We start from the raw sequence: 27,813 nt of genomic DNA, 5'->3' as shown, positions 1-27,813 counted from the left end.
TACTTTTCTATATGAATGTAACCATGACGTGTGCTGTATGTGTTATGTGTCTGTGATGCCCATCAGTCTGTCCTGACAGAGTCAGTCAATCAATGAGTGTTCTGGCCATTTCTCTCCCTCTCATCCCCCTCTACCCTATTATTTTTTCCCTCCTGTGTGTGCATGCAGCAGTCAATGTGTGAGGAAATGCTGCGGGAGCTCCATGGGATCGTGCTGTGTCGCGACAGCCTGCAGGTGAGGCGTAGGCGACCGGCAACCATGCTGCGGCCGCGGCCTTTGCCCCTGGAGGAGCGTCGAGCACGGGCCGCCGCTGTGAGTCTCAGCAACGGCAAACTCTGCGGAGGCACAGGACTGCCGGAGCCTCTGTCTCACAGACTTGCTCAGGAGGCTGCCCTGGTGGCGAGGGGATGCAGCCACATCCGGATCTGTCCTGAATGCAGACGCTTCCAGGGACTGAGGATGCGTCCTGCGGGGGCCACAGGAACCCTTCCATCCCCCACACATAGTGTGGAAAGCATAGAGTGGGACAAGACCACAAATAGCAGTGAACCTGAATAACGCTCGGGGAATCCAGCAGGACTGATTTTTCCAGCAGCCAACTCTCTTTATTCCAGGGATCAAAAAAGATGTTGAGGTATTTTTATTCAGCCATTTGGAGCTTTGAAGGGCAGGACGGCGCTGTGGACTCAGCTTCGCCCTGAAGGCAACAGCCCAAAGTCAGTTTTTGGAATCTCCTTGGGTGAATTTTTGCCTCTGTAAGAGGAAAAACTGATGAGTCTCTCATTGTGGTCTGTCCCTGTTGGCCCTTTGTGCCCTAGAAAGCAGAACAGACATTCACAGCTACGGGGCATTTGTACTATGCAGTATTTTCAGTCATTTATCATTGTGCTATTTCTTTTTTTCTTTCTTTCTTTTTTAAATTATTTCCGTCTTCTGGTTATCAATACTAAATATTGTTATTCTATTCTTGAAAATTGAAACTTAAAACTACTTCTTTATTTTTTACCTGAGCCTGTATTGCCTCTGAAAGAGCTGCAAAGGTGAACAAAGTAATCCAAGATCGTTCTTCATACTGCTTTTATTTTCAAAGTGCCAAAAACAATGAGTGTTACTTTGTGGCTGAAGAAAGCACCGCAGCCTTGAGAAAACAACCAACTCAACCCAAGACAATACAGACACAATGACTTCTTTTATAGTAACAGTATTCTATTAAAAAATCTTTTAACCGTTGGCATCTCTGAAAGACAGGGCTGCGTGTCTGGAGGTGTTGGCAGGTGGTCGTCATATGAGTAATTTTTAAAGTGGTGGCTGAGCTGAAAAATACCTGCTTCAAATCCTGACAGCTTTACTCCTAGAAACACATCCATTTACATCCTTCCTCCTCTACTGTATGTCAGGACATCATTCTTCTCTTCATTTGTATTCCACTCTTCATGCATTTTTCATCTCGTCCGAAGGCTTCTCTGTGATTTCTTCTTTAAATTTCTACCTGTTTGTTGCGCGCTGTTCTCCGTAACAGGTTACAGACTATTTTCAGCTGCTCACTTCATCAGGAGTGCTTTGGATTTACCCACATATGAATCAAACCCAGCGTTTATTAGAAGTACCTAAATCCATAAAGTCCCTGGAACGGTAAAGGTTTTTTTTTATTGCAGCAGTTTATTTTAGGTCTTTTAAAGGTCAAGACAGTTAAGCATTTATTGAATGTTCTGTTTTCAGTAAGTGCATCGAAAAAAAAGTTAAATAAAAAGCTTTTCATGGAGACTGTAGGTAAAATTGGCACAGGCGTCCTTAGGTTCAAACATTAGCATAAAATTGTTCCAAAGTCAGTATCATTCGCAAAGATCATCCAATCCAATTTTATTTATAAAGCGCATTCACAAGGCATTACAACCAAACAAGGCGCTGTACACTAAAAATGTTAGTTAATTAAACCGGTCAGAGTTAAAAAGTGTTATGAACCGAGGACCCATGCTGCCAACTCTTTAGTAAGGAAAGTGGCTATTTTCTGTCCTAAAAGGGAGTTCAAATGTCACAGTATGTTTAAAAGTATAAATTATCTGGTGGTAGCTTTGCTATTTGACATTAACAATGTATTTTGAGTTTGAGAACAGAGGGGCAAATCTTTCCTGCTCTGTATACGAGGACTGGGCTGTCAGCGAATGCTCTGGGAAACACACCTGATTTCAATCAGCAGGTGATTAACAGGCTTGTTAATGTTATGAGCTTCTGCTCAGGTCATTCAACTACTGAATCAAGTGTGTTGGAGCAGAGAAACCACTAAAATGTGCTTGATACGGCCCTCTAGGACCAGGATTGGGCACCCCTGGTCTAGGTTATATTTCCTTTCATTTGATTTCCACTCACATGCTCATGAATTGACAGAAAAAAATTCCATTGTAACTTCTCCATTGGTGTATCAGTATTCCAAAGCAATTCTCCATCAGGAACCGCAGGTGGAGTAGATAATTTCTGGCAGGTCTACCTACCATTGCACTGACATTTAGTTGACAACAGTTCATTTACTTCAGCTTTTAAATGCAAATCCATTAAAGGAGCAATGGTTGACACAGGGTGAATTTTGGTGGAGCTCAAACAGCTTGATGACGAGGAACTAAAACTTGTTACAAAAAAATTCCCCTGGAGCCAAGGAGACAGCAGCGTCAAGCTGGAAATGATCTTGGGCTGTTGGGTCAACCAATCACAAACAAGCGTTCTCCTCTCTTCACTGCGTTCGATGGATTGTTCGTCGCCGTCCATCCTTGCATGTCTGTTGGAGAGCCCTTGCGCCAATGGATAAGGTTGCTGCGTGCCTCCACACCTCCACAGACAGAAGTATCAATTAGGCTTAACAAGAGAAAAAAGTTGCTGTTTTTTTAAAGAGAGGTTTGAATGCTTGCTAAAAACTAGAAAAGGATTTGCTAAGTAGGCAACACTACAGTGGATACTAGCAGAATGTCACTCATTGCTGGGGCTTTCAAATTAGGCTAAAATGGTAAGAAAATGTTGGTTTGGTTAATAGTTTATTTTTCGTAAAAATGCTTCATGGCAATAAATCTCATGCTGTTGAAAAATCTGATAGGTCACATTTACTGTAAGCAGGGCTGCCAACTTTTGAATATTTAAATGCATTGGGGGTTGGGGGGGGGGGGGGGATTGCGCAACATATGATAGTTGGCAGCCCTGTGCAAGGCATAGTTTAAGGATTGTGCATCTAAAAAGGTGAGGAATGTCCACCAAGAATTCCTTGCAATGTTCTACTGCAAGTATTTACAGTTTTTTCTGAGTTGCTTGATAGATTGGTTGATTGCATTCTCTCACACTAATTAGGAAACGTAAACTTGGCCATTTAGCTAATCAGCCATTTTGAAATTGCCCATTTTCACTCTAATGACCTCAGTAGCATGTGGAAGATTTATGTGCATCCACAACATCTTGGATCCTCCTCCTCATCCTGGTCGCCAGACTGGTCACATTTACATGTGGAATGTTGTCCCATTTCTCAACCAGGAGTTATTGAAGGCCAACCTGACTGGTGGTGCTGGTCACTAACCCTAACAGCAGCTGCTCATAAGTTGTCAGTCAGTAACTGGCATACACCTGGCAACAACTGGTGTTAAAAAAAAGAGCAGAACATTTTGGTACCTTTGGGGTGCACAGTACCCACATGCATTGCTCTTTCCAAGTAAGCACAATCCCTACCTTGTTGTAAAGCTAACTGACCAAGTTTTCAAACTAATATCATGATTTATAATAGTTATCTAAACATTTGATAAATGTAGTCACTACTAGTTGTGCCTTGCTTTTGAGTAATGGCTCAGGAGAGTTTTAGACCACTTCCTGGTTAGCTGTGTCAGTGCTAATGCCAGCTTGTACACCAATAGGGACAAGTAGAGATTTGGTTTTTGTTATTTTTATTTCAGCCTTTTTTTTGTAATAGAACTTCAGATAAAAAACATTTGTGAATGATTCACTGTAGAATTCTTAGATATTGTACCTTTAAATCATTCAAGCATTTTCTTTGGTTTGGCTCGTTGAAATCCATGCAACCGTCCATACCACCTTAACTCTCAAGCATCCATCATATATTTTTTATCAAAACCTTTAGAAGCTTTAAAGAGGTCGTTCACTAAGAATTTTAATACATTTTTAGAGGTCTCTAATAGGAATGACCATCTTGTGAGTTATCCTTTGGGGGGGGGGGGGGGGGATGTTGGTGCACCTGTTAGAGAACATGGAGAAGACAGCTCCCTGCTGAAAAATCCAGCATAGACCAGCAAATGTTGTGTTATGGTGCTGGTTTAGCTGGATGGGAAACTGGTCTGGCATGCAAGCCCAGCATACAGTTACCAGTAGCTCATCCTGGAATAGCATACCAGCATCCAAAACATAATTTATGCTGGTTTTATCTGCAGGGCTGGAGGAGAAATATCATCAGATGGCAGGATTTGGAGTTTTATTTCCTGGTATTTGGACATCTTGCCTTAGAATGGAGAATGGCAACTCTACCACTGGCTCTGTTTGCTTTGCAACGTTGATGTTTTATCTCCACAAATAACTTTTAGTTTTTGTATAAGAACATCACTCAAATGGTTTCTCAGTGATAGTCAACATTGTTTTTTGTTTTTATTATTTTTATTCCTGCAGTAAATTCTATTTTCATTCTTTTATTTAAATTCTATTTTTTTACAGATCCAAATATTATACACATATCCAACCATACGGTATAAGTGACAGTCCAGTGGTGACCAATCCTGGTCCTCGAGGACAACTATCCTGCACACTTCAGATGTTTTCTCTGCAGGTTTGTATCAATGGCTGATTAAAAGCCTCCTTCAGAACTTGAGAACATGCTGAAGAGGTCATTCAACCACTGAATCTGGTTTAAAGGAGAGAAACGGTTCAACCAGACAGAATAGTGGCTCTCCAAGACCAGTATAGGACACCATAGCTATAGACTCACTTTATTAATGGATAAAGTCACAGACTGTTAGTACAATAAATCATCTTCAAAGACATTTAATGTTAAAGACGTATATTTTTTAAATAACTTATTGAAGTCAAATTTCTATGCCACCAGCAAAAATAAAAGATAAAATACTGACTTAAATATGTCTATCCAGTTCCTGAATGGGTCTGAGGAGCTGATGAGAGTTTGAAGTTTCTCATCTGCTCCTAAAGCCAACGTCTTAAAGTCTGAAAACATTTACAACGGTGCTAAATCAAGCGTAGTTGGAATAAGATTGCCAATTACCTGGAAGGCGCGCGGGGTGGGGGCGTAGTAGAGAGAATTAAAACAAACTCCACTGAGACACTGACCGACCTTCTCTAGGAGACCCAGAGAAAGAGCTGGCACGATTTCTGTAGTTTATGTGCTTTATTTTTCACTTTGACATTTTTATTTCATAATAAACATATTTCCGGAAACATCATCCATTTTCTCTATATGTGCTTGGATGTATATGACCTTCACAGCTGTTCACATCTGTCACCTGCTTTTAAAACACACATGCACAGATGCAGCTTGGGGGGGGGGGGGGGGGGCTGCTGAGTGTTGAGTGAACCAAAAGAACCTGAAGCATCTACCTCTCATTTCTCTCTCACAGCCAAATAACGTCAGCACGCAGCCTGAGAATTTCTGTCAGCGGGAAGTCGCAAAAGAGGCTAATGAGTTTAACAGTTCATTCTACACAACCGTCCACTCACTCTCAGCCCATCTATCACTGTGATTTTCAGTGGAAGTCTCCTGTGGACAGTGAGTGAACACCCTGCATCTGATTTACAGTGCCTGCCTCACAGCCTCTCCACTGCACCATTATAGATGACAGGTTTTGTCCGGTGCATCACTTACCTGCTCGTCACGTTGCTTATCCACCACATGCAGCATCCGTATTAAACCCTGACACACAGACACACTGTTGAGTCGAGTTTATTCCATTGTGCTTGTTCCTCTGCCTCTGGTGCTTCAGGGCCATAAATTAGGAGCATCTCTACTCTGTGCTGCCTAGCTGCTGCTCTAGTCAGATTTATGGAGCCCATGATGAGCACTGAGTGCCTGCAGAGGTGTGGTAAAAGCTGCTTCACTCCCCTGGCTTAATACCTGTAGCACATGGCAACACTGGAGACTCTGTAGGAGATGGTTATTTAAGATTACCGTCAGTAAAATGCATTGTTTCATTTTAATGGTCCAGAACTGCTCGTGTCAAGGGAAATTTTCTTTTTGCCAAGATTGCATCCACTTTTGAATATCCCAAAATTATAGTCATTGCACAAAACGCTATCGATCACTGGGTCATGTGGTGGAATATCAGTGGTAAACTACCTAATTTGCTGCATATCTTCACCCCCCCCCCCCCCCCCCCCCCAGTGTTCTTGTTCATGAGTTAAAAAAAATACAAAAGATATTCAAGATTATTTCTTTTTTTACACAAAATAAGCTGTTCTACACTCCTCTGTTTCTTAACAGTTGTTGAACATGTTCACCAGAAGGTCTGGACAATGCCTGTCTTTCAGAGAAATAAAAAATGGAAGCTTAGTTTATCTTTTGTGTTTTGTCCCTTTATTTTTTCTTATTCCTGTATTTGTTGATGAAGCCATCCACCCATTTCCATCTGCTTATCTGAGGTTGTGTGGCGGGAAAGAGCCCAGACACCCTGAGGAGAAAACTCATTTTGGTCGCTTGTATCCGCGACCTCATTATTTTGGTCACTACCCAAAGCTCGTGACCATAGATGAGGGTAGTATATTGAGAGCTTCACCTTCTGGCTCAGTTCTCTCTTCACCACGACAAACCGGTACAACATCTGCATCAACGCAGATGCAGCATCAATCCGTCTATCGATCTTGCGCTCCTTCCCTCACTCATGCACAAGAACCCGAGATACTAAAACTCCTCTGCTTGAGACAGGACTTCGTCCCTGACCTGGAGATGGCATTCTACCATTTTCTGACTCAAGACCATGGTTTCGGATGTAGAGGAGCTGATTCTCATCTCAGCTGCTTCACACTCTGCTGTGAACTGCTCCAGCGAAAGCCAGAGATCACATTCTGATGAAGCCAACAGGACCACATCAAAAAGCCAACAGGACCTACAAAAAGCAGAGACCTGATCCTGAGGCGACCAAAAAGATGGAGCCAAAGGCGATGACGCATTGATCACATTGTAGATGTGTGTGCACATGGACGTAATTTTCACTTTAGATGTGCAGGGGACGGGTGGGGGGGTGGGGGGGAGACGGGGCGGGGGGGGGGGGTGTCTTTTACAGTATGTTCTAATGGGAAACAGGCTTCTACACAAACGGTTGTTTTCCGCTTGGTCCCAGAGCTCAACCAGTGTCAATTTAGTATAAGGTAATATTGTTTTTGGATGGTAAAAAGTGCAGGGATCAAAACTTAATTTTGGCAAAAGTGGGGGGGACATGTCCCCCCCCCCCCCCCCCCTAAAATTACGTCCATGTGTGTGCACAGGTTAGAGGATGGGATAGAATAACTTCATTGAAATTGTGGGAAAAAAACCCTCAGAATCAGTTAGAGAGGTCAAGAAGATCTATTTGGATCATTTCCCACAGGGATGGTAAAATGCAGCAGGCAAGATTTTATATTTACAAATCGTATTTTAGAGAAAGAAGACAAAGGTGATGAATATCAATCAGGTTGTTTAAATCGCAATAAGAACCAGTTGTATTTCAGCTAATTATAAGAACCAGTAAAGTGACACACATTCATATTTTATTGCACTTTATTTATAAAACTACATTAATGGATGTTAAATTCACCATATTTATTTTTAATAATTCACCACTTGCGCTTATTAAAAACTTATTAAAGGACCCTCTTCTCTCATCAGTTACAGAGGATTTTCATCAGAACGGTCCCTCTGAGGGTCGACTCTACAGCAACTGTTAGTAAATCATTTTTCTGTTCCCCCTCTAAAAGGTACCTCACACTCCTCGGACTTTAATCACTCAGGTAAAGTCAGTCCTATTAAAGTCTAAGTAAGTATAAACACAACCCCACTGAGGGCGACAGGTCCTTGTGGTTTTTAGGAGAAAATATTGGTTTTCAGATAAAGCCTCTTGAGTTGTTTTAATTGGTCGTTAGAGCACATGATTATCTTAATCCCTGCGTAAATGGCGCAGGCCAGAGACTTAACAACACTGCACTTGAGGCATGAAAAACATGCACAAATGGCAGCCTTGAAAATAAAATCTGTTTATCTTTGCCACCGCAGGGGAAGTGAGGGTTTTATTGACGCTCGGCTGCTAAATCATATTTCCTGCATCATTAACTGTTTATTTTGTCTTTTCTACTATCCTTGGTTTACTTTTTATAGTAGTTTGTGGTCCAACTTTTACATTTGTTGTTTAGATTTTTATGTTTTTTATGATCACTTGTATTTCTGTTTTCTCTATATATTTGGTCTCTAAAACACATTTTATTTGCACAATTACTGCACATCTTGGAAGTTTGCATTTTCCGTTCAAGGTTATTCCATTGTTTGTTTGTTTTTCAACATGAGAATAATAACAATCGTGTGCTTTTAATAAACTGGAAAACATTTACCCTCACTAATAAAAGTATTTGGGGATAATTGTGCATTTTTCCCTTTCCTCTAAGGCAGACGTGTGCTACATCTAGTGGACATGACTCTACATTACAGTTAACTGTTCACTGCTGGATTTAATTATGGATTTTCCAAAAGTTTGTCTTAATATTTGTTCATGATTTATATCCAACCAATGGTAAGTTTCAAACTGATGCTGCAGGGTTTTATTTTATAGTTTTTATCAAACTTTCAGATCAGCAAACAAATTTCAGCACCACACAAAGATAACTGGAGTCATTTTCACAGTGCTGTAAATGTCTAGCACTTTAGTCCAAATTTAGAAAATAGTTCTGTTATTTTTATTAATTATCTAGCTTTTTGAACTTCCTTTTCCAGTCACATCCAGATTTTAATTGAGGATGTATCCTATTGATAACATCAGCAAATCAGATGCAAATTCTTCAATTGCCTAATCCGATCTCCCATCTCCTCTAAGACCTTTTATTCCTGATGAGTTTTAGGACACGGCTGATGCTAATTAGATTCTGGGCCATTCTGAGGAAGAGCGACTAGATGATAATTACAGATTAAAACCAGATCTCTATAACACAGAGTGAACCCTCTAACACAGCTCTGTGCTTGACCACTTATCTTAGCATGGGGACATCTGAGTTTATGTGGAGGGCCACTCTAAACATAAACCTCTAAAAGGCCCACAGAAGCTCATTATCAATGCTTAATAGAATATTTTTTTATTTCCAAACACTGTTCTGTTTTTCACAGTGGCATGATTGTAGTTCAGTCCTATCAATTGTCATAACTTTGGGGAAATTGAAAATATACAGGTGCTGGCCAGTAAATTAGAATATCATCAAAAGGTTGAAAATATTTCAGTAATTCCATTCAAAACGTGAAACATGTACATTATATTCATGCAATGCACACAGACCAATGTATTTCCAATGTTCATTACATTTAAATTTGATATTCATAAGTGACAACTAATGAAAACTCCAAATTTGGTATCTCAAAAAATTAGAATATTCTGAAAAGGCTGAATATAGAAGACACCTGCTGCCACTCTAATCAGCTGATTTACTCAAAACACCTGCAAAGGCCTTTAAAAGGTCCCTCAGTCTTGTTTTGAAGGCACCACAATCATGGGGAAGACTTCTGACTTAACAGCTGTCCAAAAGACAATCATTGACACCTTGCACAAGGAGGGCAAGACACAAAAGGTGATTGCTAAAGAAGCTGGCTGTTCGCAGAGCTCTGTGTCCAAGCACATTAACAGACAGGCGAAGGGACGGAAAAAATGTTGTAGAAAAAAGTGTACAAGCTCTAGGGATAACCGCACCCTGCAGAGAATTGTGACGACAAACCCATTCAAAAATGTGGGGGAGATCCACAAAGAGTGGACTGCAGCTGGAGTCAGCGCTTCAAGAACCACCACGAGGAGACTCATGAAAGACATGGGATTCAGGTGTCGCATTCCGTGTGTCAAGCCACTCTTGAACAAGAAACAGCGCAAGAAGCGTCTCGCCTGGGCCAAGGACAAAAAGGACTGGACTGATGCTGAGTGGTCCAAAGTTATGTTTTCTGATGAAAGCAAGTTCTGCATTTCCTTTGGAAATCAAGGACCCAGAGTCTGGAGGAAGAGCGGAGAAGCACAGAATCCACGTTGCATGAGGTCCAGTGTAAAGTTTCCACTGTCAGTGATGGTGTGGGGTGCCATGTCATCTGCCGGTGTTGGCCCACTCTGTTTCCTGAGGTCCAGGGTCAATGCAGCCGTCTACCAGGAAGTTTTAGAGCACTTCATGCTTCCTGCTGCTGACCAACTTTATGGGGATGCAGACTTCACCTTTCAACAGGACTTGGCACCTGCACACAGTGCCAAAACCACCAGCACCTGGTTCAAGGACCATGGTATCCCTGTCCTTGATTGGCCAGCAAACTCGCCTGACCTTAACCCCATAGAAAATCTATGGGGTATTGTGAAGCGGAGGATGCAATACGCTAGACCCAACAATGCAGAGGAGCTGAAGACGACTATCAGAGCAGCCTGGGCTCTCATAACACCTGAGCAGTGCCACAGACTGATCGAGTCCATGCCACGCCGCATTACTGCAGTTATTGAGGCAAAAGGAGCCCCGACTAAGTATTGAGTGCTATACATGCACATTCTTTTCATGTTCATTCTTTTCAGTTGGCCAACATTAGAGAAACAAACATTTTTTCATTGGCCTTTAGAATATTCTAATTTTCTGAGATACCAGATTTGATGTTTTCATTGGTTGTCACCTATAAATATCAAAATTAAACGTAATAAACATCGGAAATACATTGGTCTGTGTGCATTGCATGAATATAATGTACAAGTTTCACGTTTTGAATGGAATTACTGAAATATTTTCAACCTTTTGATGATATTCTAATTTACTGGCCAGCACCTGTAAGTAGAGAAAACAAAAAGATACACACTGATTAACAGATTTAACATTTTTGGTGCAGGGAGATGTCCAAATGATGGTTTGCAAAATAGTCACACATCAGATGCACCATCAAGTGCTACTAAACTTTAAAGAAATTACTAATTATAATTCCACATCAAATGATTTTCTGTTTTGCAGCAATTTTTTGAACAGTATGAGAAATTTGAGTTTCACAGTTCAAATGAAGTGTGGTTTTAGTGAGATGTTCTGTGAGACTGAAGCTGTCTTTTGTGTGTGAACAGTTAATTCCCCGCACGTCACATCTGTTGCTGAAAAACAGATTGAGTTCATGAAAAGGTAATCTGATAGCACACGCAGGAAGAAAATCAAAACCATTCATGTGTAGGGTTTGGTAAATTGAGTGCTTTAAGAGCTCAATATATATATTACCTCTACTTATGACCAATAAGCTGCGATACTCTATCTAAATAAAGAATATCACCTTGCCTGGTCTTTATTGTGCTTTAATCAGAAGATTCTAGGATTCTTTATTTATTAGGGGATTGTACACACTTCGTTTTCGTCTCGTCTCGTCTTCCTCCGCTTATCCGGGTCCGGGTCGCGGGGGCAGCATCCCAACTAGGGAGCTCCAGGCCGTCCTCTCCCCGGCCTTGTCCACCAGCTCCTCCGGCAGGACCCCAAGGCGTTCCCGGACCAGATTGGAGATGTAACCTCTCCAACGTGTCCTGGGTCGACCCGGGGGCCTTCTGCCGGCAGGACATGCCCGAAACACCTCCCCGGGGAGGCGTCCAGGAGGCATCCTGACCAGATGCCCAAACCACCTCAACTGGCTCCTTTCGATCCGGAGGAGCAGCGGTTCTACTCCGAGTCCCTCCCGAATGTCCGAGCTCCTCACCCTATCTCTAAGGCTGAGCCCGGCCACCCTACGGAGGAAACTCATTTCGGCCGCTTGTATCCGCGATCTCGTTCTTTCGGTCATTACCCAAAGCTCATGACCATAGGTGAGGATTGGGACGTAGATCGACCGGTAAATCGAGAGCCTGGCTTTCTGGCTCAGCTCCCTCTTCCCCACGACAGATCGGCTTAGCGTCCGCATCACTGCAGACGCCGAACCAATCCGCCTGTCGATCTCCCGATCCCTCCTACCCTCACTCGTGAACAAGACCCCGAGATACTTAAACTCCTCCACTTGAGGTAGGACCTCTCCCCCGACCCGGAGGTGGCAAGCCACCCTTTTCCGGTCGAGAACCATGGTCTCAGATTTGGAGGTGCTGATCCTCATCCCAGCCGCTTCACATTCGGCCGCGAACCTACCCAGCAAGAGCTGAAGGTCAGAGCTGGATGAAGCTAGGAGGACCACATCATCCGCAAAAAGCAGAGACGAGATTCTCCTGCCACCAAACTCGACACACTCCACACCACGGCTGCGTCTAGAAATTCTGTCCATAAAAGTGATGAACAGAACCGGTGACAAAGGGCAGCCCTGGCGGAGTCCAACCCTCACTGGGAACAGGTCCGACTTACTACCGGCTATGCGGACCAAACTCACGCTCCTCTGGTAAAGGGACTGAATGGCCCTTAACAGAAAGCCACCCACCCCATACTCCTGGAGCGTCCCCCACAGGGTGCCCCTGGGGACACGGTCATAAGCCTTCTCCAAATCCACAAAACACATGTGGATTGGTTGGGCAAACTCCCATGCCCCCTCCATCACCGAGTGAAGAGAGGGGCGGAGCTGTCAACTGATCACCACCTGGTGGTGAGTTGGATCAGATGGCAAGGGAACATGCCGCGTAGACCTGGCAGACCCAAACGCATAGTGAGGGTCTGCTGGGAACGCCTGGCAGAAGAACCTGTCAAGACGGTCTTCAACTCCCACCTCCGGCAGAGCTTTGACCACGTCCCGAGAGCAGTGGGGGACATTGAGTCCGAGTGGGCCTTGTTCCACTCTGCGATTGTCGAGGCGGCTGTTGCTAGCTGTGGCCGTAAGGTGGCCGGTGCCAGTCGTGGTGGCAACCCCCGTACCCGCTGGTGGACACCAGAGGTTCGGGGAGCCGTCAGGCTGAAGAAGGAGGCCTACAGGGCGTGGCTGGTCTGTGGGTCTCCGGAGGCAGCAGACAGGTACCGGATAGCCAAGCGGGGTGCAGCAGTGGCAGTTGCCGAGGCAAAATCTCGGGCGTGGGAGGAGTTTGGTGAGGCCATGGAGAAAGACTATCGATCGGCTCCAAAGAGGTTCTGGCAAACTGTCCGGCGCCTCGGGAGAGGAAGGCAGCAACTCGCTCACACTGTTTACAGTGGGGATGGGGAGCTGCTGACGTCAACTGAGGCTATAGTCGGACGGTGGAAGGAATACTTTGAGGAGCTCCTCAATCCCACCAATGCGCATTCCGAGGAGGAACCAGAGCTGGGAGGCCTGGGGATGGACTGTCCGATCTCGGGGGCAGAAGTTGCTGAGGTAGTCAAACAACTACACAGCGGCGGAGCCCCGGGGGCGGATGAGGTTCGTCCTGGGTATCTCAAGGCTATGGATGTTGTAGGGCTGTCATGGTTGACACGTCTCTACAACATTGCGTGGTCATCGGGGGCAGTTCCTAGGGAGTGGCAGACCGGGGTGGTGGTCCCCATCTTTAAGAAGGGTGACCTGAGGGTGTGTTCCAACTATAGGGGGATCACACTCCTCAGCCTCCCTGGAAAGGTCTACGCCAAGGTACTGGAGAGGAGGGTCCGATCGATAGTTGAATCTCAGATAGAGGAGGAGCAATGTGGTTTTCGTCTCTTCACTCGGGTGTCCAAAACATACGGCCGCAGGTCAGATGATACGACTACAAAATCTATCATCGACCTGTGACCTAGGCTGCCCTGGTACCAAGTGTACCGGTGGGAATCCTTATGTTCGAACATGGTGTTCGTTATGGCCAAACTGCGGCTTGCACAGAAGTCCAATAACAAAACACCGCTCGAGTTCAGATTAGGTGGGCCGTTCCTCCCAATCACACCCCTCCAGGTCAAGCTGTCATTGCCCACGTGAGCATTGAAGTCCCCCAGCAGGACAATGGAGTCCCCTGATGGAGCACTATCTAGCACTCGTCCCAGGGACTCCAAAAAGGGTGGGTACTCTGAACTGATATTTGGCCCATAAGCACAAACAACAGTCAGGACCCGTTCCCCGACCCGAAGGCGCAAGGAAGCTACCCTCTTGTCCCCCGGGGTAAACCCCAACACACAGGCAGAGAGCCTCGGAGCTAACAAAAAGCCAGCCCCAGCCCTCCGCCTCTCACCCGGAGCAACTCCAGCAAAGTAGAGTGTCCAACCCCTCTCCAGGTCTCGGGTTCCAGAGCCAATGCAATGTGTCGAGGTGAGTCCGACTATATCTAGCCGGTACCGCTCAACCTCTGCCACAAGCTCCGGCTCCTTCCCCGCCAGCGAGGTGACGTTCCATGTCCCAAAAACTAGTTTTCTTGTCCGGGGATTGGACCGCCAAGGCTCCCGCCTTGGTCTGCCACCCGATTCGCATTGCACCGGACCCTTCATGTTCCTCCTGCGGGTGGTGGGTCCACAGTTGGACGAGCCCATGTATCCGGTTCGGGCTGGGCCCGGCCGGGCCCCATGGGCGAAAGCCCGGCCACCAGGCGCTCGCTCACGGGCCCCAACCCCAGGCCTGGCTCCAGGGTGGGACCCCGGTAACCCTCCGGGCCGGGTACTCCGACTCTTCATTTTAACCGCCATGAAAGATCCTTTTTTTTTTTGGACACTTCGTTTTGATTCAGAAAACACTCAGGTTTAGAAAAGTAAGAATCTATTTTACTAACAATTAAAACATGACAGTTTGGTTAACTAACATTTACTGTGATGGATGGAACTAAATGTGATGTATGAACCAATGTGTGAATGCGATGTTAGTCAGAACTTCCGTATCTAGGAGCTGAGTTCTGTATGTAAAAGAATTTGGTTTGCGTTAAGCTATGAAGTTGATTATTATCAAAAACACATCAGACGCTATCTGTCATGTCTACATACCCACTCGAAGACCCTCGTGATAGATCTGGAATGTCGAAATCCTCGGACTTCCAGGCACCGAGGTCCGTGGAAGAAACTGCAGCCCCACTTAACCGGTCTTAAGAGTTGTCTCCAGGTCACAACAGACAGATGGAACCGTGCGTCTGGGACTCTTAAGGAGTCTAAACAATATCAGCTTGTTCTGCAGGAACTGTTTTGTTGTATGAGCTTTGCAGGTGCAAAAAGGTTGATGACGTGTCAAAAGCTTTGTTGGTTAAAGAGGTGTGCTTCAGGTGGCCGGTCTGAAGCTTCTCTAGAACTGAGGGAAAACCTGAGTAATCTGGTTTTAATGTTCTCATGTTATGATTGTGTAGCCAACCAGAGGTTGACAAGTTTGAGGAATATTACCAAGAATCTCAGAAACACGCCCCTTTGACACCGGATGCTCTGATCTGGGGTAAAGGCTATTTATGTGTCATGGGTTACCTTACTTGTTCTTGTGTGAGTGCGATGTTATGACCTTGTCAAATTAACATGCAATCAATCAATGTAATGTGTGCAATGTAACTTCTATCCATTCAGTGAGAACAGGACGTGCACATTGATTGGACAAGGTTTTTCTAGGATTGTAGGTTTCAATTGTGATTAAAATTATTCTTTATTTTGAGAAAGAAACATTTTGATGCCATCAGTATGTGAGGTATCTCAATGTTCTCATGACTAAACTCTAACATGAGACTGTGCTCTAACCTGTCACATATTATAACAAGCCAAATGAATTCAAACATTTCAAATGGTCCATATGACAGCTGCTAACGTTGCCCCTGCCCTACTTTACCTCTACATCACAGTTCCTTTATCCGTGTCCATCCTAGAGCTCCTCTCTGCTTGTTTAGAAGCAGCTGATTTTTAAAGTTAGCAGAGCTCATTCTTGGTAGTGGGTTCACTTCCTCATTTAACCCTTCACCACTGAAATCAGTTTGTTCATTCCAGTCCTCCTAAATAATCCTCTAAATATCAAACAGGAATCCTTAAGGGTCCCGTAACGTCCACCCTGTCAGAACAGGCCTTGGGAGCCCAGGTGTTACTAGAACTAATGGTGTCCCCTCACCAGCGTGAGCCTCCAAACTGTGAAGGTTGGTCTCCAAACATGAACTTTAAATTCATGCATTTATCTCCTCTTGTAACACTTTAACATGTTTTAAAAGGCTTGTATCATGATGTTACACCTCCCAGACCAAAGATATGATAAAACATTATCGTAGGCACTATTGAGCCGTCATTTATGAATTACAAGTTATTTTTGTTCACCATTACTTCAACCAAGAAATAAGATGCATTGATTTGAGGAAACCACGCTGTCTCATGCAGTCCTATATGTGTAATACACACACACACACACACACACACACACACACACACACACACACACACACACACACACACACACACACACACACTGCAGCATGTTAGAATCATTTGAATGACTAATTTAACTACATTGAACTGCTTTTGTAATAATTTAATCTCTTATTCTGGAGTAAAATAAAGAAACAAGCTAAATCATCACACATCTGTGGCATCAAGAAGCAACTTCTGAGTTCAAACACAGGGATGGAGCACAATGTTTACACCTGAACAGTATCAGGATGTTTTAACTCAGAGGCCTGCAGGTCTTCTGTTTAATGAACAAAGCGCTGAGAATCCACTTGTTATGAGCACTAAACGTTATTTTGCCCCTTCTGTGCGGAGCGGTAGGGAAACACAGAACAGAGTCCGGCTACCGAACCGAGCAGAATTCCGGTGTGCGAAGGTGCGGGTTCCAATATGTAATATATGGATATGTCGATGGTTCCAACCCACAGGAGGGGAAGGAGAGAGGTTAACAGCGAGTGGATTACAGGGACCGAACTGATGTTTTTGAGCAAAACTGCGGTAAAAATGGCTGTTTGTCCTTATTATCAAGTGTACACCCACGCCCCCCACGGTTAGACGTGGCGCTCATGCAGGTGTTTCTTTCTGTTCCAACGCTGCGACACGCAATATTTTTAATTTATTAAGACTACAATTTGTTTTTACTCAGAAACGGATATTATTTAAAATGTAGCGAATTACAATTCTTTTTAAAAAACATACTCAAGTAAAAGTAAAAGTACAGATTTTGAAAACTACTTAAAAAGTATAAATATACAAAAAAGCTATAATTACAGTAACGTGAGTAAATGCAGTTCGTTACTTTACACCTCTGGCCACAGCACACCATTACTGACCCACTGCCAAAACTGACTCTGGAGGATGTTACAGGGTGAAAAATGTTATTCATGGCGTCTGTCACATGTGCTCAGTGTGAACCTGCTCTCATCTGCGATGAGCACAGGGCGCCAGTGGCGCCAGCTGGTTTTCCCCGCAGCTCGGCGCATCTCTGTCTGATTGCGGCTTCTGTCTGCTGCACGGGCTGCCGTCTTGTGGAGCTCTGGATGGAAACCGATATTTTCCACCCGGTTCTCCCCTTCCCGCAGCTCGGCGCATCTCTGTCTGATTGCGGCTTCTGTCTGCTGCGCGGGCTGCCAGCTTCTGGAGCTCTGGGATGGAAACTTTTCCACCCGGTTCTCCCCAGTGGCATCTGCACATCTCAGATCGCCGCGAGGCTTGTCTGCTGTGCGGCTGCCGGCTTGTGGAGCTCCCAGACACCTCTGTGTTCCACCCGGTTTTACCCAGTGGTCAGCCCGGCGTCCCTCTGACTCAGAAGCCCTGGTGTTGTGCACAGCTAACTCCGGTTGTAGCTAGGTTGCTACCTCCATTAGCATAGCTCCCACCTCAGCATTAGCTTTGGGTTAGCTTCAGGTTAGCTTGTAGCTAGTTCGACCGGGTGTCGTCAGTTGATCCCAGCCTTACAGCCCCACCCTCAGTTCCACCTCTCTTCCCTTTTGTGGAATTGTCTGGGCTTGATGGAACCTGTGACACGGTCAAAATGGCGGTGGTGGCCACCTCCCATTTGGCCTCGAAAACGTGTTATTGGAGCCTATGGAAATGAATTGTCCAGCATTTATATGACGATGATTTAAACGTGGCTAGTGATGGAAATTGTGTGTTCTGTTACACCAGGTAGGCTCATGTATGAATGTTATAAAAGAAAAATGTATTAGTGTTACAAGTATTGTTAGCAACTATTGGTTATCCACTATAATCTTTTTTATGTACAATGTGGAAAAAATTAACTTGAATAGTAATAATAACCACTAAATTACGCAGCACAGTAACATGTAAGTTGGTGGAGACCCCTGTGTGAGGCTGGATAACACACATTGATAGAAATTGTGTGTGTTCTGTTGGACCAGATTGCTGCCAATAAAAGCATGGTGCCATAATCTACTTTTTGGTGAATGTGGAGAGCAAGAGTGATGACACAAATTGTCCAGACCACATCTACTGAACAGGTCAGAAGGTGATCCGTTACATTAGCCGCTCTCCCTTTATTTTATTTGGATGCCTTGATGAGTCTTTTGAAGCTTAAAATAATATGAAGGATTCTTTAGTCAAAGATGGATCAGTTAACTGTTTTATTAACAGAACAACAATGAAAAGGGAAATAACCATTAGGTTTGAATGCACACAAATACAGATTGTGAACACACTGAGGCCAGTAGAACAATTAATTTAAATGTAGCTAAAAAAACAATTGGTGAACCAAAATTAAATGCATATTGAACTTGATGTTAGAACGGTAATCTTAATAACTAATGCTGTGAGTGTGTTTGAGACAGCAAACAAGTGGATTGTGTGTGTTATATGTGTTTTTCCAATCAGGTGGAGAGTTAATACTGGCTAAAGACGTACACCCGTCTCTCAGATGTACCAATGAAAGCTGTGGCTATTTCTCTTTTGTCTAGCCTCTTCAGTCTATCCCTGTGTACATGGCAGACTGCAGTGCTGTTGAGCCTCAGCTGTGTCATTGTTGACCTCAGCCAGGTCTTCAACCGTCGCAGAGCACTGAAACTCCTTTCAGCCTCACAGGATGACACTGGGACCACGATTAGCAGTCTCACCAGAGTCTCAACTTGTGAGAAGAGCCCTCTGACCCCTGGTTGCATCCCTCTAAGAATTTGGGCCGCCTCTTTGCAGGAAGTGTAGGTATGATTTGCTTTAAACATTGCCAACTGAAATTAGCATTTTTTGCAGGTCCAATTCTGGGTACAGGCTCACCATATCATTGGTCTTTCCAGTAAGCAGCAGCTCCTCCAGCTTGTTCAGATTTTCCAGGCTCAGCCGGTCAAAGCCATCATGTAGCTGGGTGATCACCGTGTCAATGGCACTGAAAAAATGGACCCGGAAATACTCCTCTGGTGTCGCAGGAGTATGATGCTTGGCTGGACCACTATATTTTCTGGATGGCATTCGGACATGAGGTGGGTGTATTGGCTGGAGGTCCAAGTCTGCAACAAGTTTCACAGCTTTATCATAGATGCCCATGAAACTTATCCTTAGTCCTCAAAGAGAGAAAGTCCTGTCTGGTGTATTCAACAGCTTTCAGCATTCCACTGATGGTTTTTCCTCTTGCCTGCAGACTCAAGTTCAGGTCCTCCAACATCATGAGGATCTCTTGTCCCAGGAGAAGGCCAAGAATGGTGTTGCCCTTTTCCAGTCTGTCAAGTAAGCCGTTAACTTTAGAAGCAGTACTGTCATTGAGATTTGTAAATGCCATCTCTTCCAGGGCAGCCAAGATGGACTCATACCTGTTCAGTGCCAGATATATCCTGGGTCCCCTCCATTATCAGAGAGAACTGCAGTACAGGTAACCCATGGATTTCTGTTGTTATTTGTCTGATAAGGTTGTTGCTCATTGACATCAGCAGTTCATTTTGACACACGGGAAATGTGTAGGAATGATTCTTCTGCAGCTGGCTTACTAGATTGAGGTCATTCTCAGCCTTCTCATCCAGACGCTGCTTGAAGTTTCCGTCATCGTTGTCATGACCTCTGAGAGCTATGCCTTGTTTTACAAGGTACCTCACTGAACTAACATTCTCTATCAGTGCTGACCTGGCCTTCTCCTGTGCACTTTCTGAGATGCTGCATAGTTGCATTCGGACAGACCTGTGTGTGTGCGTGTGTGTGTTGACAGCAATTATGTGTGCCCTACTACCAGCGTGCCTGTCAAATGACTCCCTAGCCTTCTTCCAGTTTCTGACCCCCTGAGAAATAAAGGTGTGTTCAGTTTTTTTGCCATTGTTGAAATGTTCTTTTTAAAAGCAGTTGTGCAGTCGAAGCACAAAACTCCTTTTATTTCAGGATTGTAATGGAGCCAGGGGAAGATTTTGAACCAGCTCTCCTGGAAGTGAAGAGTGCGGTTCGGCAGAGTTTGTGGCTCAATTAGCTGTGCTGCTGGTTGGTATGGGGAACTTGGACCCTCAGCTGTATGGATCTCCTGGTTTGCTTGTGGAGGGTTATCCTGCTTCCCCGCATCAGTAGCTGATGGCTCGACCTATAATGTAATTAATCAGTTGTAATTAGTTTCTTTACATAGTTCTCAGAAATGTTTTGATTCTACAGTGTTCTCCAATTGGTCTACTATTGCCATGATGTTATATACACAACTTACTTTTCTGTTTGTATTTTAGTAGTAATTGTAGTGTTGTAGATCTATCTGTTGTTTGAATCAAATCTGTTTTCCTTCCACATTTTTGTACAAGTTGAACCAACGCTAAGCCCTGCAGATGGATAAAACTTGCATATGTTTGCTTCCTTAACCCTCACCTGCTGAATCTGATCTGAGCTTGTTTCAACACTCTCCATTTCTTCATCCAGTGATTGTGCTTGCTGTAAGAGTATACCAAAGTTGGTTTCATATTTACTGTAAGGTTATATCTGATTTTCTGTTGATGTGAATTTCACCTCTGCATTCTCAGCTGCCTGTTCCTGCATGTCTTCATTTTCCTCTGTCACATGCTGTTCCTGATAGAAAATGGGTATTCAAATAAACATTATATCTTGTGTGATTTGATTTTTTTTATTTTGCAAATGCAGCATAGACTTTGACTTAATTATTTTTGGTTTTGTTGGAAATGTGTAGGTTCTTTGGGTGTCCATTAGTTGGCATCCAAAAAGGAGACACATTCCTGTGTCACGCCCTGTCCTGTCTACTCTTAGGTTTTGTCTGTTCTCCGTTAATTGCTCCCACCTGCCTCTTGTTTCCCAATCACCATAGCTCCCGCTCCTCTTGCATTTAAACCCCTTCTGTTCTGTGTTCCCTGTCGTGTCATTGTTTCAGTGTCCAGCGTGTGTTTCTAATAAACCTTTGTGAAACGGACTCACCTGTTCGCCTTGTTCCTCCCCGCGTTTGGATCCTCATCTGATCACCGCTCCACTCACCAGGCACGCACGTTCGTGACAGAATGGCACGACCCCCTGAAGGGTCCAGCGGGGAGATCCTCCCATGGAAGTATTTATTCCAGTTCTTCTCCGCCGACTATCGACCGGCTTTTCCTTCCCCAGCTCCAGCTCCGCCTCGCCGCAGACGGCGTCCCCGACCTTCTGCCTCGGCGTTCCTCGCCGCCCTTCCGGAACCGGACGGGAGGTTGGAGGGAGAGACGCTCCGGGATCGCTCCAGCTTCGATGGCACGAGGCTGGCTTTCTGCTCCCCCGGGGTTGGTCCACGGCGTGGGGAGAGACGCCGGAATCCACCGCAACCCTGCGCTTCAGGACGGAGCTGCGAGCCCACCGCTGGCTGTGCTTGGCGAGCCAGTTCGGACACGCCCCCGGTCAGACCAGCGGTCCCGTCTCCGGCCGAATCGGCGTCTGCAGGAGGAGGAGCTGCGCTCGCAGCCCTGTGGGCGGAGCACGCCAGTCTACAGGTTGAGACAGCCCAGGTTCGTCAGACCATCGAACTCCAAGTCCTCCAGCTAGATGATCTGCTCGCTGAACTCCGCGGGCTCCAGCTGGACGATCTGCTCGCTGAGCTCCAGCTGGACCACCTGCTCGCTGAGCTCCAGCTGGATGAACTGTTCGCGGCTCCGGCTGAACCAGCTGTCCCGCCTCCGGTCCACTCGGCTCCTCTGTCATCTGTGGGAGGTGGAGCCACACCCACAATCCAGCCAACTGAACTGGCCAGTCAACGGGCTGAGCTGGTCCGGCTTCAACAGAGCGCCCATTCTAATCAGCTCCGACTCGACGCTCTGCGCTCCCTGTCTTCAGCACTAGCACTGCTCGTTCACTCAAGGCCTGTTCCAGGGGGGGTCCAGAAGCAGACGGTACCAGCCCAGAAGCAGATGGGTCCGGTGCAGGCCCAGAAGCAGACGTTACCAGCCCAGAGGTCGGTGGTTCGGGGACCGGCGGTCCAGAAGCCAGAGGACCAGAAGCGGATGAAAGTCAACACCTCCTCCATTCCAAGGGTCGACGCCTCCATTCCAAGGGTCGACGCCTCCATTCCAAGGGTCGACGCCTCCATTCCAAGGGTCGACGCCTCCATTCCAAGGGTCGACGCCTCCATTCCAAGGGTCGACGCCTCCATTCCAAGGGTCGACGCCTCCATTCCAAGGGTCGACGACGCCTCCATTTCAAGGGTTGACGACGCCTCCATTTCAAGGGTCGACGCCGCCTCCATTCCAAGGGTCGACGCCGCCTCCATTCCAAGGGTCGACGCCGCCTCCATTCCAAGGGTCGACGACGCCTCCATTCCAAGGGTCGACGACGCCTCCATTCCAAGGGTCGACGACGCCTCCATTCCAAGGGTCGACGACGCCGCCCATCCTGAAGTCGGCTCGTCCAATGACGTCGACGCCGCCCATCCTGAAGTCGGCTCGTCCGATGACGTCGCCGCCGCCCATCCTGAAGTCGGCTCGTCCGATGACGTCGCGTCTGGTCTGACGTCTCCTCCGTGTCCGGTTCTGATGGTGACTCTGAAGGTCGCTCCGGTCCAGCCTGCAGGGACTTTGTCGCCGGTCCTGCCTGTGTCCCCGGCCCAGCCTGCAGGGCTCCTCTACCGCAGGCGCCGCCCTCCCAGGGCCCGTCGCCTCCTCTTCTGCCCCAGGCGCAGGCCCCCAAGGGTCCGTCCCCGCCTCCTCATCTGCCCCAGGCGCCGGCCTCCAAGGGACTGTCGCCTCCTCATCTGCCCCAGACGCAGGCCCCCTAGGGTTCATCCTCGTCTCCTCATCTGCCCCAGGCGCCGGCCTCCAAGGGCCCGTCGCCTCCTCATCTGCCCAAGGCGCCGGCCTCTAAGGGCCCGTCGCCTCCTCATCTGCACCAGGCGCCGGCCTCCAAGGGCCCGTCGCCTCCTCATCTGCCCCAGGCGCCGGCCTCTAAGGGCCCGTCGCCTCCTCATCTGCACCAGGCGCCGGCCTCCAAGGGCCCGTCGCCTCCTCATCTGCCCCAGGCGCCGGCCTCCAAGGGCCCGTCGCCTCCTCATCTGCAGCAGGCGCAGGCCTCCTGACTCTGCTGATCCCTGCCGCCTCTCCTGTGGTCCCTCGGTTCCTCTGGGCCCTCCCTCCGGGTCCCCTCCTCCCGCCCTGCTCCTTGTTCCTGTGGGCGTCTGGGATCCGCCCTTTGAGGGGGGGGGGGGGGGGGGGGGGTACTGTCATGCCCTGTCCTGTCTACTCTTAGGTTTTGTCTGTTCTCCGTTAATTGCTCCCACCTGCCTCTTGTTTCCCAATCACCATAGCTCCCGCTCCACTTGTATTTAAACCCCTTCTGTTCTGTGTTCCCTGTCGTGTCATTGTTTCAGTGTCCAGCGTGTGTTTCTAATAAACCTTTGTGAAACGGACTCACCTGTTCGCCTTGTTCCTCCCCGCGTTTGGATCCTCATCTGATCACCGCTCCACTCACCAGGCACGCACGTTCGTGACATCCTGAAGCACTGAACTTGTGTTCTGTTTATTTGAAGAAAGCTTTTGACTTTAAAGTGTGCCGGTTCTATGTGGTTAGAAAATATAAATAACTTCAGCTAGGCTAATAAGTAAAAAAATTAATATTCTGTGGAAATAACTTAACGGTTTAAAAAAGATACCCTGAAACAAATTGGTCAGTCATATGAGACAAAAATCTTAATTTTTTTTTCAAATATAATAAAAGAAAATGCACTAAGACACATGTGACTCTAGGGGGTGCTGATTCCTACTGAACAAACGTAATGCTATTTTGCATTATCAATGCCATCAAAATCTGATTTAAGGTTAACACAGTCTTGCAAGGCTAAGAAAGGGCTGGTTAAGGTAATGTAAGGGGTTAGGGTCACGCTGTTAGAATCTAGTTTCCCAGTCACTTTTACACCCCAAAACTTTATTCTGAAACTTATTCATTTACACACTTCAACCTAAAATTTTATCCATCTAATACTTTTTAGTTATGGATGGGTCATTTCACATAATAGGACCATTTGTTAGATGGGGGCCTAGTTGGAATTAGTTAAACAGCACCACTCAGTGACAGGTGCAACACCTGGATGTCAGTAGGCTACTGCAACCTCCTTTCAGAACCATCCACTTGAGTAGGTCTGGAGTATATCACAGGGCTGTGCTGTCGTATTTATGTATTGTAAGATGAAGTCTTCTGAAAAACGATGAAAACCTAGACATTTTATCAATCTATGAAATCTTCCCAGATGCCCCTAATAGCACATAAAAAGCAAAAATGTCACGCAAAAAGGTTTGGTCACCTAGCATAAAGTGCATGGTTTTTAACCGTTATTGCTGCTAGCTAACTGTTACCAGTAGATGAGAGAAACATTGCCCTCTTTTATCCACTGCTAATTAGTAAGTCAATATCAAATGATAAAACTGGATATCTTAGTCTTTTTATAGGGATGCACTTACAGCACATTTTTTTCTTGCCGAAAAACCATTTGATATCGGTTGCGTTCTTTCTTTTCGACATGGTCGACGGACACCTATTTTTCACCTACTTTAGCATCTTAACTTTTTTTTAAAATCAATGAATCCGGTAGTTCACGGAAAGCTAGGCTGTCGGAGCGTGGAGTTGACTAGAGAGTAGAGCCTGATAGAAAGATGAGTATTTTTCTCTGAAAATCTTATTTGACAGTCACAAATAATATAACAAGGATATATATAATGCAATACAATAATAATAATAATAATATTAATAATAATACAAGATCATTTTTGCTAGGCTAGCTATATGGATGTAAAGATTCCACCTTGCTTACAGGCAAATGGGGGGCTTCAGTGCCGTTGGAAAAACAAAACAAAACAGGATTTTTAATAACTGTCAATACACTACTGTGCATATTGGAGTGAAACATTAAAAACTGATGAATACTTAAATATGCTAGCCTATTTAATGATTGTCCCCAGCAATTTTTAAACCCCACTCAAGTGTATGGTTATAGTCCCCAGCTGTTCTAAAAACAAAATGACGCCCTTGGCCAAACGCCCTGCACAGTGTTGGTTGGGCTGTAAGCAGTGTTGGGCAAGTTACTTCAAAACTGTAATGCATTATTTATTACTTGTTACCCTCATTTTAAAGTAATTCATTACATTACAATATTACTGATTTTAAAATGTAAGGCATTACACCAGGGACGAAATTTTGATTTCAGAAGTGGGGGGGACACAGCAGGCTTGTGCGGATTTGGGGTGGGGGGTGTTATGTAAAGACCCCTTGACACGTCACGTGCCCATCTCAATAATTTTTCCATCCTTATTGAAGTGCAGTTTTGGCTGTTGACAATGGATAGGCCATCGTATTTATTGTTTTGGGTCTTTTTTTTATTGTTTTTGGTGCAACATTTTCTAACAGGGAGTGAGATTCCTTTTTTATTTAATTTTTGTTTGTTATTTTTATTCATTTAGAAGTTCTGGTTCTGGACATTTCAATGTTAAATGAAGGTTTCTTTGTTGCATTTTAAAGGGTGTACTTGCATTATTATGATATATTAACATTATATTAGTGGTTATTTTGGTCTAGATAATGTTGACAATATCGTTTATCATCAACAATTTGTTGGACAAAATATCGTCCAGCAAAATGTGTTACTTTCTCAGGCCTAGTCAAAAGTATAAAAATTATTTATACATAAACGTTCCTCCTGAGATCTGGCCGTTTGTTCATTTGCTGTGTTAGAGGACATGCTGAACTAATGTTTTACACATGATCATCACCCTAACATTTGAGTGTATAAAAACATATTAAATATGTTTTTCCCCTTAAAAGTGTTTAAACAGTTGTTGCATTTCAACACACAAAAAAAAATGGAAAAAATAAGATAAATCTAATGAAAAGTGTACATCTTTGACATTAAGCTTAAAAAAATCTGTTGACGATGATGATACTGTTCATTTTTCAGAGCTTTTTAATGTGAAAATATGCATTGCAATAGAAAAGTTTACAATAAAGTTAAATGATAAAAGTTTTGAAGTTACACTTCTACTACTACTACTACTAGTAATAATAATTATGATGATAATAGTAATAATAAAAAAATAATAATTATAATAATACGAATAAATTGTGTCTGAGGAGTCAGTTATGTGGAGGAGATGAGTTTGTAAAAGTTAGTTTTGAGTATGTGTGTGAAGGAGGAGGTGAGTCTGAGCTTAATGCAGGTCTGTCACATGTTCCAACTTACGTTTAGACTTTGAAAGAAGTCTCTTATATCCACTTTTCGTTTTCTTGACATGCTGCCTCCTGGCTGTGCCTAACTACCAAAGACTCACAAATGAACACTTATTCAAATGTTATGTAATGGAAGCTGAGCTGAGCTCTGATATTACACAGCGTCTAGTTGACGATGTGACTCAGTACCGGTGTTCTCTAGCGGCTCCAAACTAGCAAAACAACGTGAGCACGTTCTGACTGTTTACAACTTGAGTGACAGCAGCAACAGCCAATAATACGTTAGCAAGTATCAGCAGAGCCAATAGATTAGCTTTTGGGCGGGTCTAATAGTAAACTGGTTTCCATTTCGGTCCTAGTGCTCAACCAAATCCATTTAATGGAGCGTAACATTGTTTTTGGACGGAAAAAAGTGCAGGGGACCAAAACTGCCTTTTGAAAAAGTGGGGGGGACATGTCCCACCCGTCCCCCCCCCAAAATTACGTCCCAGCATTACACTACTTTTGCATTACTTTAAGTTACTTTCACCAAAACAACTTCAATATGAATCTGGTAATCTGACGCTCAGTGAGCTCATGACATATATGTGGAAAGTGATGTGGTGTCTGAGCTAGGAATGCTGTTAAAAACAGTCAGATATAATAACAGTGCTTTAAAATTATTGTTTATTAAATAAAAGCAACAACAATCTGTACTCTCAGCATGGTGCCATCTTATATTAACTGAGCAGGGAGTGAGGTGGTGGGGGCTCCAAGCCTATATTTGCCTTGGTCCCCAAATGCCTTGATACGGCCCTGGATGTGAGACTGACTTCTGGGGTGATCTGATTCTATCACATGTATAAATATTAAATGCTGATATATTATTGCTTTTCACTGGTAAAAATGAGTATTGGGGATAAATCTACCTACTTTTTTTTCTTTTCAAGCACTTTGTTTTGTTTTCTTGAATTTATTTGAACAATTTTCTGCCCTTTCTCTCTCTAACCTTCCTGCATGCTACATTTTTCTCCGTCTTCCAGAAAAACTGTTTCCTAGATTTCCTTCTTTCTAACTAATCAGCCAAAGGGATCTACCGAACGCAAAAAAAAGCTTAATATGCGCTGCACTCCAGCAGCAATGAGTTGAAATCTCTGGTCGAGGGCACAGATTATGAACTCAGCTGAGGCAAAGCACGTCAGAAAAGTACAGAAAGTACAGAGAATATGGGCGGATATAAACGATCGCAAGTAAATTACTTTGTTTTGGTGGAGCGAA

The 27,813-nt window shown here is 44.9% G+C and overlaps 1 protein-coding gene across 4 annotated transcripts in view; it reads left to right on the top strand.

Moving 5' to 3' along the window:
- grik4 (glutamate receptor, ionotropic, kainate 4) overlaps nt 1–7,198 on the top strand; it is a 352,270-nt gene extending 345,072 nt beyond the window's left edge. For 2 of the 4 annotated variants that reach the window (XR_011516047.1, XR_011516045.1), the window contains exons 21-22: nt 169–2,197; nt 4,693–7,198. Coding sequence is in view for 1 of the 4 variants with exons in the window: in XM_054742697.2 (XP_054598672.1) it covers nt 169–558 (390 nt within the window). In the remaining 3 variants the exon portion in view is untranslated. Of the gene's footprint in view, nt 1–168; nt 3,075–4,692 lie in introns of those variants that run through there. The other 2 variants (XR_011516046.1, XM_054742697.2) reach the window with 2 other exon arrangements.
- The last annotated feature ends 20,615 nt before the right edge of the window (nt 7,199–27,813 follow it).

Source organism: Nothobranchius furzeri, chromosome 13, assembly GCF_043380555.1.
Source record: "Nothobranchius furzeri strain GRZ-AD chromosome 13, NfurGRZ-RIMD1, whole genome shotgun sequence".
Lineage (NCBI taxonomy): Eukaryota > Metazoa > Chordata > Actinopteri > Cyprinodontiformes > Nothobranchiidae > Nothobranchius > Nothobranchius furzeri.
Note: the sequence above shows the minus strand (reverse complement) of the source record. Positions and strands in the feature narration are given on the sequence as shown.